A 16,106-nucleotide genomic window follows, 5' to 3' on the forward strand; every position below is an offset into this window, starting at 1 on the left:
AGGTCTGCAGATTGTTCTCTGACTCATTTGGGCCAAAGGACAGATGGAAGATTAGTCTGCGGCAGGTTTGATCAATCCTCAAAGTGAAGTAAACCGCTCATTGAAGATGCTGTATTATGTGATGCTGAGGCAAGTACTGTACTTAAGTACAATTTGGAGGTACTTGTACTCAACTTGAGTTATTAAATGTTCTGCTACTTTACACTTCCACCATTCTGATCTCCACTCGTCTGTTTCATATCTTTGGTGTCTACTTTAGCGCTTCAATGCCTTCAAAGATAAGGTACATGCTTGCAAATGTCTTCATGAAGTTTTAATACTGCAAAAACTGTATTCGTAGAATTTTAATATGAATTTTACCCGTGCTAGTGTAACCACAGGCCAGGGACTAGAGACTCTAGGCTAACTCCTGCGAATAACGTAAACTGATAACTTGATTAGTAGATTGTTTTGACCAAATACACCAATTAAGAAAGCAAAGTGGAAATAACTCTGAATGATGTTGGAAAGGGAAACCTGATGCTCTCACAGGACTCACTGAAGCAATTCATTTTATTTAGCTATTTCGAGCCACGGCACATGCAGCCTGTTTGGTCCCTGGGAGCAAAGGCCAATTAGGCTGTTTGAAAGTGTGTTGGAGGAGGTAAGTGCTGCATCTGCTACACAGCATGGGCCGGCATCTTTCTGTGGGGCAACGAGGACTGAATGCAGCCCGGGCTCAGTGGGCCAGAATCAATTGGCAATCCAATCTGTCAGTGGGCCAGATCAATACATGTGACTGCTGCGCTGTCTGATGGTCAGATGCAATCGACAGAGGAGTTAGTAGGAATAATGACAGTGTATAAGAAAGACGCCTAGAGGGAGTCGAAGACATGAATTAAAATGCCAACAGAGAGACTAAAATGAAGGGGAATCCAAAAATGCATAATTCACCTGCGAAACCGCTGCATTGTCACTGAAAAATAGTGCAATAAAAAAAGGAAAAAGCACTTTTAGATACGATGAAGTTAACAAAGTAAGAGCATTTGGTGGAGCATGACTGCCATCTAACGGCCAACAGGGGGAACTGCATCCAAATCATCTTACTTAAACCACAGTATATAATTTGAGTCAGAAAACTTATCAAAATACTTGATTGGCTAAGTAGCATCACGTGGTGTGATTTACAACGCATGTAATTGGTTGGTGTGTTTCCTGGACCGCTGAAGAGTGTCATAAAGGCTGGAAGAGCTGCACCGGTTAAAATAGAAGTGCTTGTTCCAAATTTAATAATTCTCAATTATCTATACAATACGGATACAATGGCATCTGGGTCCGGATCCGGAACCGCGGTCCGCCTATTAGTGACCCCTGCTTTAAGTGTTCAAAACAAACTATTCAGAAAGCCTCTCGGATCAGCTGGACAGTGAATCTTCACAAAGATGAAAGCAGGGCTGTTTTTCTGAGCTCATGAATAATTGACTTTTTAAAGATTCCTCGTTCTCACGGATCATATGATGATCTCATAGAATATGATGTATTGCTGCAGACTAAACTATCCAACAGTATCTAAAGGAGATGCAAACATTTACAGCAGTAAAATGCAACAACGGTATGTAGATATGTAGGTACACATATCTAGATAAGTGTGTCTGTTGTAGTATACCTCACTTGTCATCTGTTGTGTAATTGTTTAATTCATTCTGTGAAAGGTGAAGGTGAAAACAATGCATTTCCAGATGTGAATAAGATAAGATAATCCTTTATTAGTCCCGCAGTCGGGAAATTCACAGGATCACAGCAGCAAAGTGGACAGTGCACACAAGATACAGAGAAAAAAAACAAGAGCAACAAGTAATATAAAGAAGTAATCAACAGTAAGGGTATCAACTAAGTAAAAAAGTACAAAGTCCACAGTAACTAAGTAGATGAATGAGTTTGTTAATAAGTAATGTTAGTAAATAAGTTAACTTCAGAATTCATAAACAGATTGTTGTACGAGACCTCATATGAACTGTTACTTTGAACCCAGCATGTATAAACATGGTTAAAAGATAAACCGAACTTTGCCCAGACCAGAGAAATATCCGGTGACCTGCCAAGAGTGTCAACCTGAACCGGGCAGGAGAAGGCGGGCATGACGTGATGAGAGGTCCAGATGTGTTTTGTATTGGTCCAATCGAAGGAATTTGATTGGTGAACTGTGACGTAAGGTTCAGTCCACCAAAGGTATAAAGTCAGACGTAAGCATTCTGACAATTTGGATTTGTTGTAAAGATGTCCTTGTGGGCACAAGAATAAACTTATCTCCGCTGGTTGCAACCCCATGAACTGCGTCTCTTCTCTTCATTTCTGCCACAACATAATTGGCGCGGCCTTGTGTGTTGGCTGAATTCCCAGAGGTTTATAAGCGAAAATGCTTTCCGACTTGCAAGAAATGGAGGTGCATATCGGCCATGGTAAGATGTTCAATATAATCTGTGATGATAATCTTCAAAGGTGTTTACAGTTTGGGCTTTTGACTACTGTATTAGTGTGGCATAAAATGTAGACAAACCGCTATAAACAGAGACAAAGCTGCTTTCTATTGTGATCCAGCCTTATCTTAACAATATTTATTAATTATTTGTATGCTTTTGTCTTTTCCTGCTAGTTATCCCAGCACCAGTAACTACGAAGGGATCAGTTGTGCATGTTTTCTCCCCTGAGAACTGTGGCATTCACATTTTAGACGATGGAAGGACCAGCAGAGACTTCCTAGACAGTAAAATAAAGGAGCGTGGTTCAGCAGTGAGTATCAGAGACATCATGTCATCTAAGTTTTCCTAACGATGAATCTCTGTGTAATTGTGTCCATGTATCGTGTGATAGTTCAGGTTTCTTGAGATGTGAACTAAATGTTGACTTTTCTCTATTCGTTGAGGACAATGAAGAGCCATTCTATGTGGCAAATCTGGAGAGTATATTTGAAAGGCACCTCAGGTGGCGTACAAACTTACCTCGAGTCAAGCCTTTCTATGCAGTGAAGTGCAACAGCGATGCATCAGTTTTGAGGATGATGAGTGCTCTGGACACAGGTTTCGACTGTGCTAGCAAGGTACCGATGAAGTATTTCAAAGAGAATCCAGCTCTGTGTTTTCTTTGTTGTGGAGAAGCAGTTTGCTCATTTGAAACACGCTTTGGTCGATAACAGGGCGAGATCCAGCTGATGCTGTCCCTCGGAGTGACACCTGACAAAATCATTTACGCACACACAACCAAACCACTGTCGCACATCAAATATGCCTGTACTAATGGAGTCGATATGATGACTTTTGATAACGAGGAAGAACTCCTAAAAATATCTCTTTGTCACGCCAAAGCCAAGTGAGTGAACAACTACTGATATTTGTTGCTCCTTTGATGAGTTGATTATTGTTAGCTCACCGATTTAATACTTTTGAATCACCTTTTCCAGATTGGTACTCCGCATCGCAGTAGATGACTCTGCATCCAAGATAAAATTCAGTTCAAAGTTTGGTGCCAGACTGGAGTCAGTTGGTAAGCTGCTGGGACGTGCTGGAGAGCTTTGCTTGGAGGTCATTGGGGTCAGCTTTTATGTAGGCAGTGCTGGATGTTTGGCGTTCAAACAGGGCATCGCAGACGCCCGACGTGTCTTTGACATGGGGGTAAGTCATCGTCATAGCAATAGAACACGAGAATGAAATTGAAAATCTTTGTCAATTTTCTATTGATGATTTGCAGTTGTGCTGCAAGTCAGTGTGCATAACTGTCTGCTACGGTTCATTTTTCGATACAACCACTGGGGGACACTAAAGAGAAATATTACACACAGTGGCCATAAATGATACAAGAATGCTGCTGCCAGTTGTGGAATGTGCAGTAATCAAGTACATTTACTCAAGTACTGTATTTAAGTAAAAATAAACAGAATTCAATGCAACTTTATGCTTCTACTCTACTACATCTCAGAGGCAAATGTGTGTCTGACAGCTTAAGATACTTTTTAGATTACAATACCCATCCTGTCCAGTTAAAACCATGTATCTCCAAATCTGGTGAATCTTTTAATATTTGTGATGAACTGTTGGATGAAGTGTTGTTACTTTAAGTCAGGGGTATTCAATTAAAGTTCAACGAGGTCCAGTTAGAGAAATGTTCCTCATGCAAAGGTTCGGAACATCACAATAATGACTAACTTGTGCTATGATTTAATACCATATATATTGAATTAGCCAACAGTTGTATTAACGTCCGTATGTAGTCAACAACTGATGTCATTTCAAACATAGAACATTCAATTGAATAATATTTCAGTAATATTGTCAGTTTTTAAATTGAACTGGATGAATTATAAATAATACATACTCTAATAATAAACAAATGTTTTTCTCTCGCTTCAAGTAAAATACAGGCTATATCAAATAATAAATTACATAACAGAAAGCTTTTAAAGGTGTGAAGTGATGTCAATCAAAACAATATATTATATTTGCATCTTCAGAAAAATTGTGTGCAGAGACTTTATCTGTGGTTATTAAATCACTAGTTTCAGCTCTACTCTCTCTGTTAACATCTTTGTTGGTCAGTGAATTAGCATGTTAGGATTCTGATCATATTGGGCTCTTAGATTGTTTATTATCTGTGACCTCATTTCGGATTTAAGTGGCTATGTTTGCTAAACGGAGTTGTGCTTTGACTTGTAGTGGTGCTTCACATTACCACTTTTAATAATCATCATGGTCTTTGAACATACAAGACTTTTAAACTGCCCGTGGGAAGAATGAACCTATACGAGTCTGTCCATCCATCCATCCATTTTCCTACGCTTATCCGGGGTCGGGTCGCGGTGGAAGCAGGCCAAACAGGCTGACCCAGACTTCCCTCTCGCCTGCAACATTTTCCAGCTCATACTGGGGGATCCCGAGGCGTTCCCAGGCCAGCTGGGAGATATAATCCCTCCAGCGCGTTCTGGGTCTTCCCGGGGTCTCCTCCCAGTGGGAGGCGTCCAGGAGGCATCCTAATTAGATGCCCGAACCACCTCAGCTGACTCCTTTCGACGCGAAGGAGTAGCGGCTCGACTCCAAGTTCCCTCCTGATGTCCGAGCTCCTTACCCTATCTCTAAGGCTGAGCCCGGCCACCCTACGGAGGAAACTTATTTCGGCCGCTTATACCCGCGACCTTGTCCTTTCGGTCACGACCCAGAGTTCGTGACCATAGGTGAGGGTAGGAACGTAGACCGACCAGTAAATTGAGAGCTTTGCCTTCCGGCTCAGCTCTCTCTTCACCAAGACGGTCCGGTATGAGTCTGTCCATTCTTGGTTAAAGACTCTGGTCTCTCTGGTCTCTCTGACCACTTTTCTCTTTTTGGAGAACGTCATGTGAAATAACTTCTTTGACTCACGTAATTTTCCTACTCTTCGTTATCTTTCCTCGTCTCTCCCCAGTGTGTGTAAATCTCACTTGAGTCAAAAAGCTTATCAGAATACACATATTTGATTGGCTAAGTAGCATCACGTGGTGTGATTTACAACGCATGTAATTGGTTGGTGTGTTTCCTGGACCGCTGAACGAGTGTCATAAAGGCTGGAAGAGCTGTACCGGTTAAAATAGAAGTGCTTCTTCCAAATGTAATAATTCTCAATTATCTATATAGATATTAATGAATTATTATGTATTATTATATGCTACAAGTAATAGCACTACAGTAAGTACAGTACAATATTTTGAATTATATGACTGATTGATTCGAAACTTTTTCAAACAGAATTTGCTGGGATTCCAGATGAGACTCTTGGATATCGGTGGAGGATTGTCTGCGATTGAGAGATATCAACAGAAATTTGAAGAGGTAACATTTTTCAAAAACATATACAATACGAGTATTCAATAATGGATGTTCTGTATCTCCATTGTCCTGGTAAAAGAAAGAGCAAAAGGAGCATAAACAACAAAATAGAATGACACAAACTGAATTATTTCAGATTAAACAACCTTTTTCCTGTCTTACCTGAAGGACTATGTAGACTGTCAGGGAACCTTTAAATGCATACTAAAGAGGCAAACTTAATAAGGAAATATTAGGAGTACTTGCACCTCGCTGCCCCCGAAGGAACTCTCAGGTCCACAGAACATGTCGTTGCCCTTTCATTCGCTCGCTGCTAGCACCACATTGTTTCTTGCTCTTTAGAAGACATATAGTGCACCGTTACTGTGGTCATATGGTGGTGCTGTTAATAACTTGATTCAAAAGGCTTGTCTTGATCTAAAGAATCCAGAGGGAAAAAAAGAAAACTTAAGATTTTCATATTTAACCTTAATCTTTACTCGCATACACATGTTGTTTGAAAGAGCAAAACGTCTCGTTTCTATCCGTACCAATTATTAAAGAAATTCAAATATCACTGTTCCAACAATTGCTCAGTTTCAACCTTGCTTTTAAAAATGCGACCATACATTTCCCAAAATACTTAATTGAGAATGCAGTTTAGTTGTATAATATGGGAACATAATTGTGTGAGTCATTTTCAAGCTGATGCACAAAAAGCTTGTTAAGGAATTATTAACTAACACTCCATAAAATGACATTGAAGTGTCCGAAGCTTGATCTTTCTTCCATAAATCCATTAAATATATATTATACACACCTGCATCCTTTTCATCATTAATGACTGTGTGATATCTCTATCATCCTCTGTTATTAGACTCTTAAATTACATAGGTCGTACTTCAAAGGAACACATTCAGAAACCTTACCTTTGTTGCCTTTACTGCCAGTGATACTGGAAACTGTAGGTCACTTTGTATTAAAGTGTCAGCAAAATGTCAGGAATATTAATAGAAGGTGTATTACATGTGAAATATGCTATTAACCCATTGTGTTTTTTCCTACTAGTTTTCAGAGGTCATTAATAGAGCACTGGATGAACTCTTCCCAACTGACAGTGGGGTGCAAGTTATTGCAGAACCAGGCCGATACTACGTGGAATCAGCCTTCACATTGGCAGTGAATGTCATTGCCAAAAGAGTAATCGGTAATGTCTTTTGAAGCCACGTGTATCCAGTAATAAAACATAACTTTGCTTGTATTTGAATGTATCTTGATTTTAAATACAAGGAGTTTAGGTGACAGCTATCAGAGGAGTCTGTTGGCACTACATGGTAATACACTACTACATAAATATGTATCCTCAATAGACAGCCATGCTCTCTGCTCCTCTGAGTGAGCATAATGACTTGCAGGGTTGTGGATAATCACTTTGTGCAGACCCACAGATACCAGCTTGCATGTGGTGGAAGGATCCTATTATTTGCAACATCTTTGCAAACATATTGCACAGTTGCCATTTTATTATTTGCAAGTATTTTTTTTTTCAGATGATGAGGACAACTGCCCTGACAGAAAAATTACGTACTACGTTAATGATGGAGTGTTTGGCTCCGTGAGTTGCGCTGTCTATGATGCTGCTCACTGCAACCTTCAACCATATCTTCACAGGGTAACTATCAACCACATAATGTCGCCACATAAGAAAGACAATATTGGACGATTGTGCATTAACTTCCAATGCCAACAGTGTATATACTGTGTATATACACAGTATATACACTGTATATATGTGTATATATATGTGTGTATATATATATATGTATATATACATATTTATATTTATATATGCATGTGAGCGTGCCTCACATTTTATACTGTACACAGGTTGTTGAGAGCAGCGAGCAGAGATACCGGTCTGTTATCTGGGGTCCAACCTGCGACAGCTTTGACAAAATAACCGACAGCTGCTGGATTCCTGAGCTGCATGTGGGGGACTGGCTTCTCATCGACAACATGGGTGCTTACTCCATTTGTTTATCCACCGACTTCAACGGCTTTGAAAGAGCACACATTTACCCTGTTGTGACAGCCAAGACATGGCACACCTTAAACCTTTCTTAAACCTTGTTAGCTCAACGTATGTGCGTGCATACGTAGGTCCACATGCAAACAGAATCATGTGCCTGGCCGTATATTCAGTTATTTTTTTTTTTTTGACATTATCTCATTTTTTAACTTCCCCAAATTGGAACTGCTGAGGAGGAGTTGAAGAAGGCACACTTCTTTCAGAGAGAGACACTTTTAAGATCACGTGTGTGTGTGTGTGTGTGTGGAACGGATGCCAAACTGCAACATTTGTATCCACTTGTTTGCACGTGCACATATTTCCCACTTTAAATTCTGTGTTTTACTGTGAATTTAAGGAAAATATGGCAACAGCAATCAGAATCTGATTTATTGGCTGAGTGTGAACACATATATGTTTTTTTCCCTTGTTGCTCTCCATGTACATACAACGAAATAGACATACAGCTAAAACGAGGACAAGAAGCTGTACATGGTGAAACCAACATTTGACTTAAATCTACAGGTATAAATACATTAAAAAAATCTATCCATTTATCTAGTTATATGTATTTCTTAAACGCTGGTGGATATGACAATATGTACAGACACAACAATGCTTATGTTGTTAATTATTTGTTGATGATATCAACATTTTATGAACAGTGAGTGTTTAAACTATGGCATATGTAACAAATTGATTAAGTGGATGTTTGGTATTACAGGGTTATAGATACTATATGACTGATATTTAACCGTTCACCAGAGTAGAGAGCGCAACACCGAGGCCTTCAAAACCTCTACTGGCTCCCCACACAGCAAACAATAAGTCAACTTTTGCAACATCTCTGCATTGGCACACACTTTTATTTTTCCTGAACAGAATCAACACACTGGTGTAGTTACTGTTTCATTTGTCATCTCATGGGCACTTACTGCAACCAAACACACCCTTTCCTTTTCACATGTTTATGAACACTTTTAATTATAACTTAAGGTTAAAAAATGGGGTTAAAGTATCTGGTAATTGTTACACTGATTTCTCAAATATTCTTTTGTATTTGCCTTACAATGTATTAAAAAGGTGAAATTAATAAAGGAGAATACAAATGAACTGCAAGTGTTCCTGTTTATTGCTCTCACTGTTTAAGATTAAGACTGAACTCTTGAACGTTCGTTCCCTAAAGTCATCACTCCTGATGGTTTTAACCATGACTTGCATGTAAAAGACACTGGTCCTGTCCGTTTGGATCCCCACCTGCCATTTATCCATAAAGGTGTCGTGTCCATGGTAGAAAGTTTTCTTTGTTGTGGAGAAGCAGTTTGCTCATTTGAAACACGCTTTGGTCGATAACAGGGCGAGATCCAGCTGATGCTGTCCCTCGGAGTGACACCTGACAAAATCATTTACGCACACACAACCAAACCACTGTCGCACATCAAATATGCCTGTACTAATGGAGTCAATATGATGACTTTTGATAGCGAGGAAGAACTCCTAAAAATATCTTAGTCACGCCAAAGCCAAGTGAGTGAACAACTACTGATATTTGTTGCTCCTTTGTTTAGTTGATTATTGTTAGTTTACCGATTAATACTTTTGAATCACCTTTTCCAGATTGGTACTCCGCATTGCAGTAGATGACTCTGCATCCAAGATAAAACTCAGTTCAAAGTTTGGTGCCAGACTGGAGTCAGTTGGTAAGCTGCTGGGACGTGCTGGAGAGCTTTGCTTGGAGGTCATTGGGGTCAGCTTTTATGTAGGCAGTGCTGGAAGTTTGGCGTTCAAACAGGGCATCGCAGACGCCCGACATGTCCAGGTTTATTGTCAACAATTAGCCTTCAAAATAAAATCCATAATTTGCATTTTACGACTCATTTTGTAGGCATGCGATTTCTGTATGTGTTTTACAAAGCCTTATAGAACGATTGTGCAACTGATTGATAGTGAGAAACTCTGCATGTTTACTTCATACACAATTCAAGCTAGTGTCCTGCTCTGACTGCTTACAGGTTAAAATGACAGCGTTCTATGGAAAAACAGGTTTGTGCATTAGTTATTTTGACTGTATAGATTACCGTGAATATCAGCGTTAGCCCCATCATCGTGTGAAGAGAAGATATGTATTAATATAACCTGTCAACAACGTGGGAAGTTCATGCTCTTACCAAGTGTACGGCAACGCCGAGAACTGAAATAGTTTGCCAATTAAACAATTATTCTTTCAACAGAAAATGACTTTTCGGCTGTTGGTTGGACAAATAAAAGACATTTGAAGAAGTCACCATGGGCTGTCAGAATTTAGATTTATATTCCAGACTAAACTAAAGTAATACATCAATTAAGACGAACCGATGATGAAAATAATTTCATTGCAACACATGCAAGAGATGCAGAATGAGTGGGGACATGTGGGCTGATTGTGTTTAAAAGTAATCTTCATTTGATTAAATCCTGATCTGTCGATCAACATCTACAGCGTGTTCTCATGAACACATCATTAATAATCGTGGATATAATTATGATCACACGTTGCTGTGGATGACTGGCTTGGGGTCGTGCCTCTTCATCGTATCTACATGCACAAGAGATTGAAAACAGCACACAACACAGCACGTTGTTAACTTTCCAGGCATATTTAATTGGCACGGTACACACAATACAAAGTATTCAGTGCTCCAGAACACAAGCATGGGCTACCAAATGGAACACGAACGAAAAAGTGCAAAAACACACCATTTGGTAGACCTTTACAAAGGAAAAGAAGTCTTACTTTGCAAAGCAGATAAAGTAATGGTAAGACTCTCAATAGTTAAAATAGATGTTTTCCTTTTTAAACTTTATTTATATATTCATATATATTCTCTCTAATTCCAACGTGCCATTTCCACTGTACAGGCAGGTTATTCCGGGGCGTCGACTCAAAGGTTTGTGGCTCGGGCGGGCAGCTGGCTGAGGAAGCGACTGCTGCCCTCAAAGCGGTGATCTGTGCCTCATCAGGTTTATCATTGAAGAAAAATAAAAAAAACACAACAAACAAAAGTGGCTTGTTTTGACGTCTTGACATCAAGCGACGGATGGTGAAAAGCAAACGGGGGACTTTTTAAGCTCGATTCAGCAGAGATTTGATCAATACTTCCATCAACAGTTCAAGTGGTCAATATGTCCACCGCTCCTCCGCTGAAGAAGTGTTCCTAACATGCTGCATCAGATGTATACTTAAGAATGACTCTTTCATTGTTACTCATATTTAGTAAGGGGGGGGGGGGGTTTAGACCCATTCAGGCAGAATAAGCTACAACATAGACTTCCAGCTTTAAAACAAGAAAACAAAGCTGAATCTCAATTCAACATCATCAAATATAAAACAAACAAAAAAAGAGTTAAAATCACGTACATTATGTGCCGTTGAGCAGGGAGGGGAGGGGGGGGGGAATCAGTGGACATAATTTCTCTTGTATGATTATAAAAACTCTGAAATTTGCCCCCAAACATTTGAGATAATCACATCTTCATCCTTTCATCACACCACAGCTTGCATCAGCCAGTTCAGGCCCAAAAACAGGTGAATCTGGGTCACATTTCAGTTACCAACTCACAGGGAAACATGGATCACAGTATACTTTCATATACAGTAGACAGTTATGTGGACCGTCCTAAAAACACCAGGTGTAAATAAGATCTTCATAGCTGTTTTATTTTAGGGTGACGTGTTGCTTGGACCGAGTGGAGACATTTCCACAAGCTTGATTAACTGTAAACTAACAACAACTTGCGTTAGACACTCTGATCAAACCATACAATACTAATATTTGTACATACATACTGTACTGTGTACTTACGGAAAAACAAATGCACAAGACATCCATGGCCTACCTATGCATACGATCATCCAGAAAAACAACATTTCGGGTCCCTATCGTCCTCTACTTGACAGTTTTGGGATTAAACTAGGGAACACTGGGAGGAGGAGATCACTCACTCGCTGTTAGAAACAGGGAAACATGCTTTCTGAACCAAAAGAAAGGAGATTTAATCAAAATAAAAAAAGAACCACAGGCACCGAACCCAAACGGTAGCATTCAGGTTAATTCAAACAGTATGACCAGGCAATGAGTGTTAACTGAACAGAAAGGCTGGAGGCGAGGTGGTGGGGGGGGGGGGGCATAAGCTGACCAAACACCCCCCCACCACCTGCTCCAGGTCGCCAGCAAGAGGGGTGAGGAGGAAGACAGGGCAAGCATGCAGCACACCACAACGCTGAGAGGCCCCCTGCCCCTGGGCTGTTGCAAAAAAAGTAAAAAAATTAGGGGGGGGGGGGGGGGGCTCAAAGCAGCCAAAGGATTGCCTGAGCCGCACGGGGAGGGAGAGGGAGGGGGAGGGGGGCGTGGTCAGAGAGAGGAACAGACACCAGTGACAAGACAAGAATTATAGGATGAAAAAGATGGCGAATGACCCGTCATCCATCTCTGTCCGTGAGGTGGGGGTGGAGAAAATGGAACATCACAACACACAATACCGTTTTTTTTTTTTAAATGATACATACATACATACAAGCATTCTGCTCAGACATACACAACATAACATACAGATAGATGAGTAGCACCTTCACTTCTTCTTCTGACACCTGCGAATATGGAGGTGATTTTAGTGGGAGGGGGTGACCGTGATGTATGTAAAGCCCGAGACGTGTGTCGATGAGCCCGACTCACACATACACACCGCCTGGATGAAGGTGTTTGACAGCTGGTCTTTTGTCCGTAAAGGCTCCTGCTGCTCTCCGTCCTGTCTCTGACCACAGCCTCCGCCACGTGTGTGTGTGTGTGTGCGTGCGTGCGCAAAAGTAAGGAGAAAGGTAAGTGGCAGAGCCAGGGGGGGAGGCGGGGGCGTTCAGAGTGAGGAAGCCAACAGCCACGGTCATGACCGCGCGTGGTGCAAGCGGAGTTAGTTACATTAAGAAGCGAAGCTTTGCCGAAAAACAACTAAAAAAGCAAATTGTATACTGTGGTTGTGACTGCTGTGTGGGTGTTAAGGATGGAAAAAAGGGGTTATGAGCGCAAAAAATTACGATGGATTTCTCTCGCCGTCGCTTCACATCGCAGAGTTCTGCAGGGGGAAGCGCAACGCTGCCGATAGGTTTTTTTGTGTGTTTGCAATGGTTTGGAAAAGAGAGATGCGTTCTAATCGGACGTCTCTCTCTCGTGTCTAGATTCAGGTCATCTTTCACTTTCTCTCTCTGACTCTGTGAGCGCGTGAGGAACGTGGTGGTTTCTCCGAGGTTGCTTGCCCTGCCATTCCTCAGCCAGCCTCACACTTTTAGGAATCTGCAATAAAAAAAAAAAAAAGGAAATACGGACAAACAAACAAAAAAAAAAAAAACACGACAAAAAGAAAAGTTAATAGCTTTAAAGGAAAATCAACCCAAATATTCAGATATGGAGAGGAGGAAGAAAGACGTCATTACAGATATGAAACTGATCTGCACATACTGTGTGTGTGAAAGACCCCCATTAACCCAAAGATGTGTCTGTTTTACTGAGACGTTTGGATTGAATGCATGTTAGAATGCAGCCACTTCACTTCGTCACAACATGCTCAAATCATGTCACGATGAGGACAAAAAGTGCTGCGCCGTGCAACAAATGTTCTTCAAGAAAAACAAAATCGAGAAACACATGAAATGTGTCTTTTACAGCCCTGACGCGAAATGACATCCTGCACATAAGAACCCCATGCTGTGCCGGTAACAAGCCATCAACGCTGATTAAGAAACTTGCGAAAGGGAGTTAAACAAAGGCTTTAATGAGTTATGAAAGAGATCATTTCTGAGTCGAAGCCGATCTCGAAGAGAAGCACAGAATGTCTTATTGTAGCGGTGAGATGAAATGACACAGAGGCCAACCACACCATGCTTTGACAGTGAATGCACCGTTGGGGGAAAGGTGCTGCTTCAGAGACTCATGCGACAAAAGTACAAATCTTTAAGGTGCATGACCAGCTCCGTGTCTCAGCCCAGTCTCACCATATAGCTTAGCACGGCTAATTCTCAGTCCTTTTTATTCCTTTATTACTTGGCCTGGAAAAAAGGACCAGAACAGCCCAACACTTAATTAAAAAAAGAGAAGAAGAGAAAGCACATTCTAACGGGGCTATCGGTTACTAATTTAATCAATACTTGTATAAAATCCTCCCTAACTAGGGGAGAATAATTACTTTCACAACTGTTTCATGTTGTAACGGCACTATGAATAATCTACAGCATGCAACATTTGAGGGGGGGGGGTGCACTTTTTATTTCTTGTTTTTTTTTTTCTTTTCTTTTTAGCCTAAAAAAATATCTTTCAATATGTTTTCATATTTTACAGCAGATTGAAATGACATCTGCGTGATTGCACATGGAGCATGCTTTTCCTTTTAAGGTTACAACAAGTGACAAACACAATGTTCATAGTCACTTCAGATGGAGCATACATTCACTTAGCCCAGTTTATTGATTTATTACCATATACTGACTCACATATTTGACCGAGGTTGTGGATCAAAATCTTGATTTAAAAGCATGGTCATTTGAAATCTTAACAAAAAAACACAAAATACATATTTAAAAAAAAAAATCAAGTACATGTGATCGTTGTCAGTGGGTGATTTGTCCCATCATGCTCAGCTTGGACTGAGGGAGTTTTTTAAGTTTTATTTATGGCCACTAGGTGGCACTGCAGTGAATGGGAGGTGAGGAACTACAAGCTTCTTCTCACACACTTCTTCTACTCAACACCCGCCTGGCTCAGCTCGCTTTCAGTGTCGTATCCTACACAGTGCCAAATGTTTTATTCAGTGTACAGTGACACACGCTCACACTATCAGCCACAACTCATGAGGCACAATGGACACATCTGATTGGCCCTTCCTTCCAGAAGAGACAGGAAGTGTGTGTGTGTGTGGAGTTATTCTCTTATCTGAGCTACCAGTAACAATCTTTAATCTCCACAACTTGCCCCAATCACACGGCAGTGGACGGAAACTTACTGACTTCACAGTAACAAAATAAAAACACGCTTGCTGAGTTAAATGTATGTCATAGCACCTTTGGCATTTGTTTCCAAAAAGACCTCGACGTAGGATGAGGGGACGTATCCCTCCTCGTCCTCGTTCCTGCGCACTCGCGTCCACCCGTCTCCTTTGTCCTCCTCTATGACGTACAGCAGCTCGCCCTCTGCCACGGCGATGGTGCCCTCATTGTGACCTGAAGGAGGAGGGAAACAAACGGGAGAGGATGAGAGCACGAATATGGAGGAGTGTCCACCCTGCACACCTAGAGGAACTGCCTTCAAATGACTTCATGTAGAGTAAAACTTCAATTATTAATCAGACTTCCTGAAAACAAAGAGGAAGGACGAGCAGCTATTGTGCGGTAGGAACATGCGATATGTAACGGACTTATTATGCTTATTAGCCAACAGTGACCTGTACATAGACCACAGGAGTCTGGATGTCAACGGAGCAGAACATTGTCCTGCAGTCTGGCTCTTATGGAAGGAAGTGGCAACTTTTTACTACCACTATTATTCACACACGTCTTTATTAATCTGTCCAATTTAGAAACTAAATTGTGTCTACGCATTTGTGTATATTTTACATTTTGGCTGCATGGTTTTAACTCTACTGGATATTCATTTAATACACTGGACCAGCGGCTCCCACCCAGGACCCCCCAGAAGTGTCCCAAGATACATCTACGGGGTCATCAGATGATCAAAGTTATAATGAAAAGAATCCGTTACAGGAAACCGTTTCTTTCTGTTGCTTTTTTTTGACCTGTGAAATACTGGATTTTCTTTTTTACCTCTTCCGCCTGAAACGATTCTTAAAATAGGCTGCGTAAAATATTCAATGTCTTCACCTCTTACCTTTTCAGTAGGTCATTATTTATACATGTAACGTATTTTTATGATCCTCTCAGAGAGGGGGAGGTAACACATCTTTCCGAGCTAGGTCACCCCAGATCGATCAGAGCTCTCTACCGCCTCTGATTTCCACACAGCGCTGCCTTTTGACGACTTGCCAAATTCGATTTTGAAAATAGTATACGGGGGGGGGGGGGGAAATGACTATATCTCTATCCACCCTCCTCCTCCACACATTTCCTCATTAAGGTCACACCGCTACTCCTCATTCCGAGTAATCGCATTGCTCCGACGTAGACTTAAAAGGGCACATTCCCTTTTGAAACG

General features: G+C 41.0%; 2 protein-coding genes across 11 annotated transcripts in view; one reads left to right on the plus strand and one right to left on the minus strand.

Moving 5' to 3' along the window:
• Positions 1-2,810: 2,810 nt before the first annotated feature.
• Positions 2,811-8,877, plus strand: LOC306710662 (ornithine decarboxylase-like; the record flags this gene model as incomplete). Its single annotated transcript, XM_079179304.1, has 8 exons — positions 2,811-2,822; positions 2,903-3,076; positions 3,173-3,345; positions 3,437-3,647; positions 5,748-5,831; positions 6,876-7,014; positions 7,358-7,479; positions 7,695-8,877. The coding sequence occupies 8 exons, from the start codon at positions 2,811-2,813 to the stop codon at positions 7,929-7,931; spliced, it is 1,152 nt and encodes a 383-aa protein (XP_079035430.1). The 3' UTR covers positions 7,932-8,877.
• A 1,615-nt stretch (positions 8,878-10,492) lies between these two features.
• The window catches only part of fnbp1b (formin binding protein 1b), a 52,271-nt gene continuing 46,657 nt past the window's right edge, over positions 10,493-16,106 (minus strand). For 9 of the 10 annotated variants that reach the window (XM_079178910.1, XM_079178918.1, XM_079178917.1 and 6 more), the window contains one exon: positions 13,207-15,118. In XM_079178910.1, the coding sequence (XP_079035036.1) occupies positions 14,940-15,118 (179 nt within the window). In that variant the 3' untranslated portion in view covers positions 13,207-14,939. The other variant, XM_079178911.1, reaches the window with a different exon arrangement.

Source organism: Pholis gunnellus (genome assembly GCF_910591455.1).
Source record: "Pholis gunnellus genome assembly, chromosome: 18".
In the NCBI taxonomy this organism is placed as follows: domain Eukaryota; kingdom Metazoa; phylum Chordata; class Actinopteri; order Perciformes; family Pholidae; genus Pholis; species Pholis gunnellus.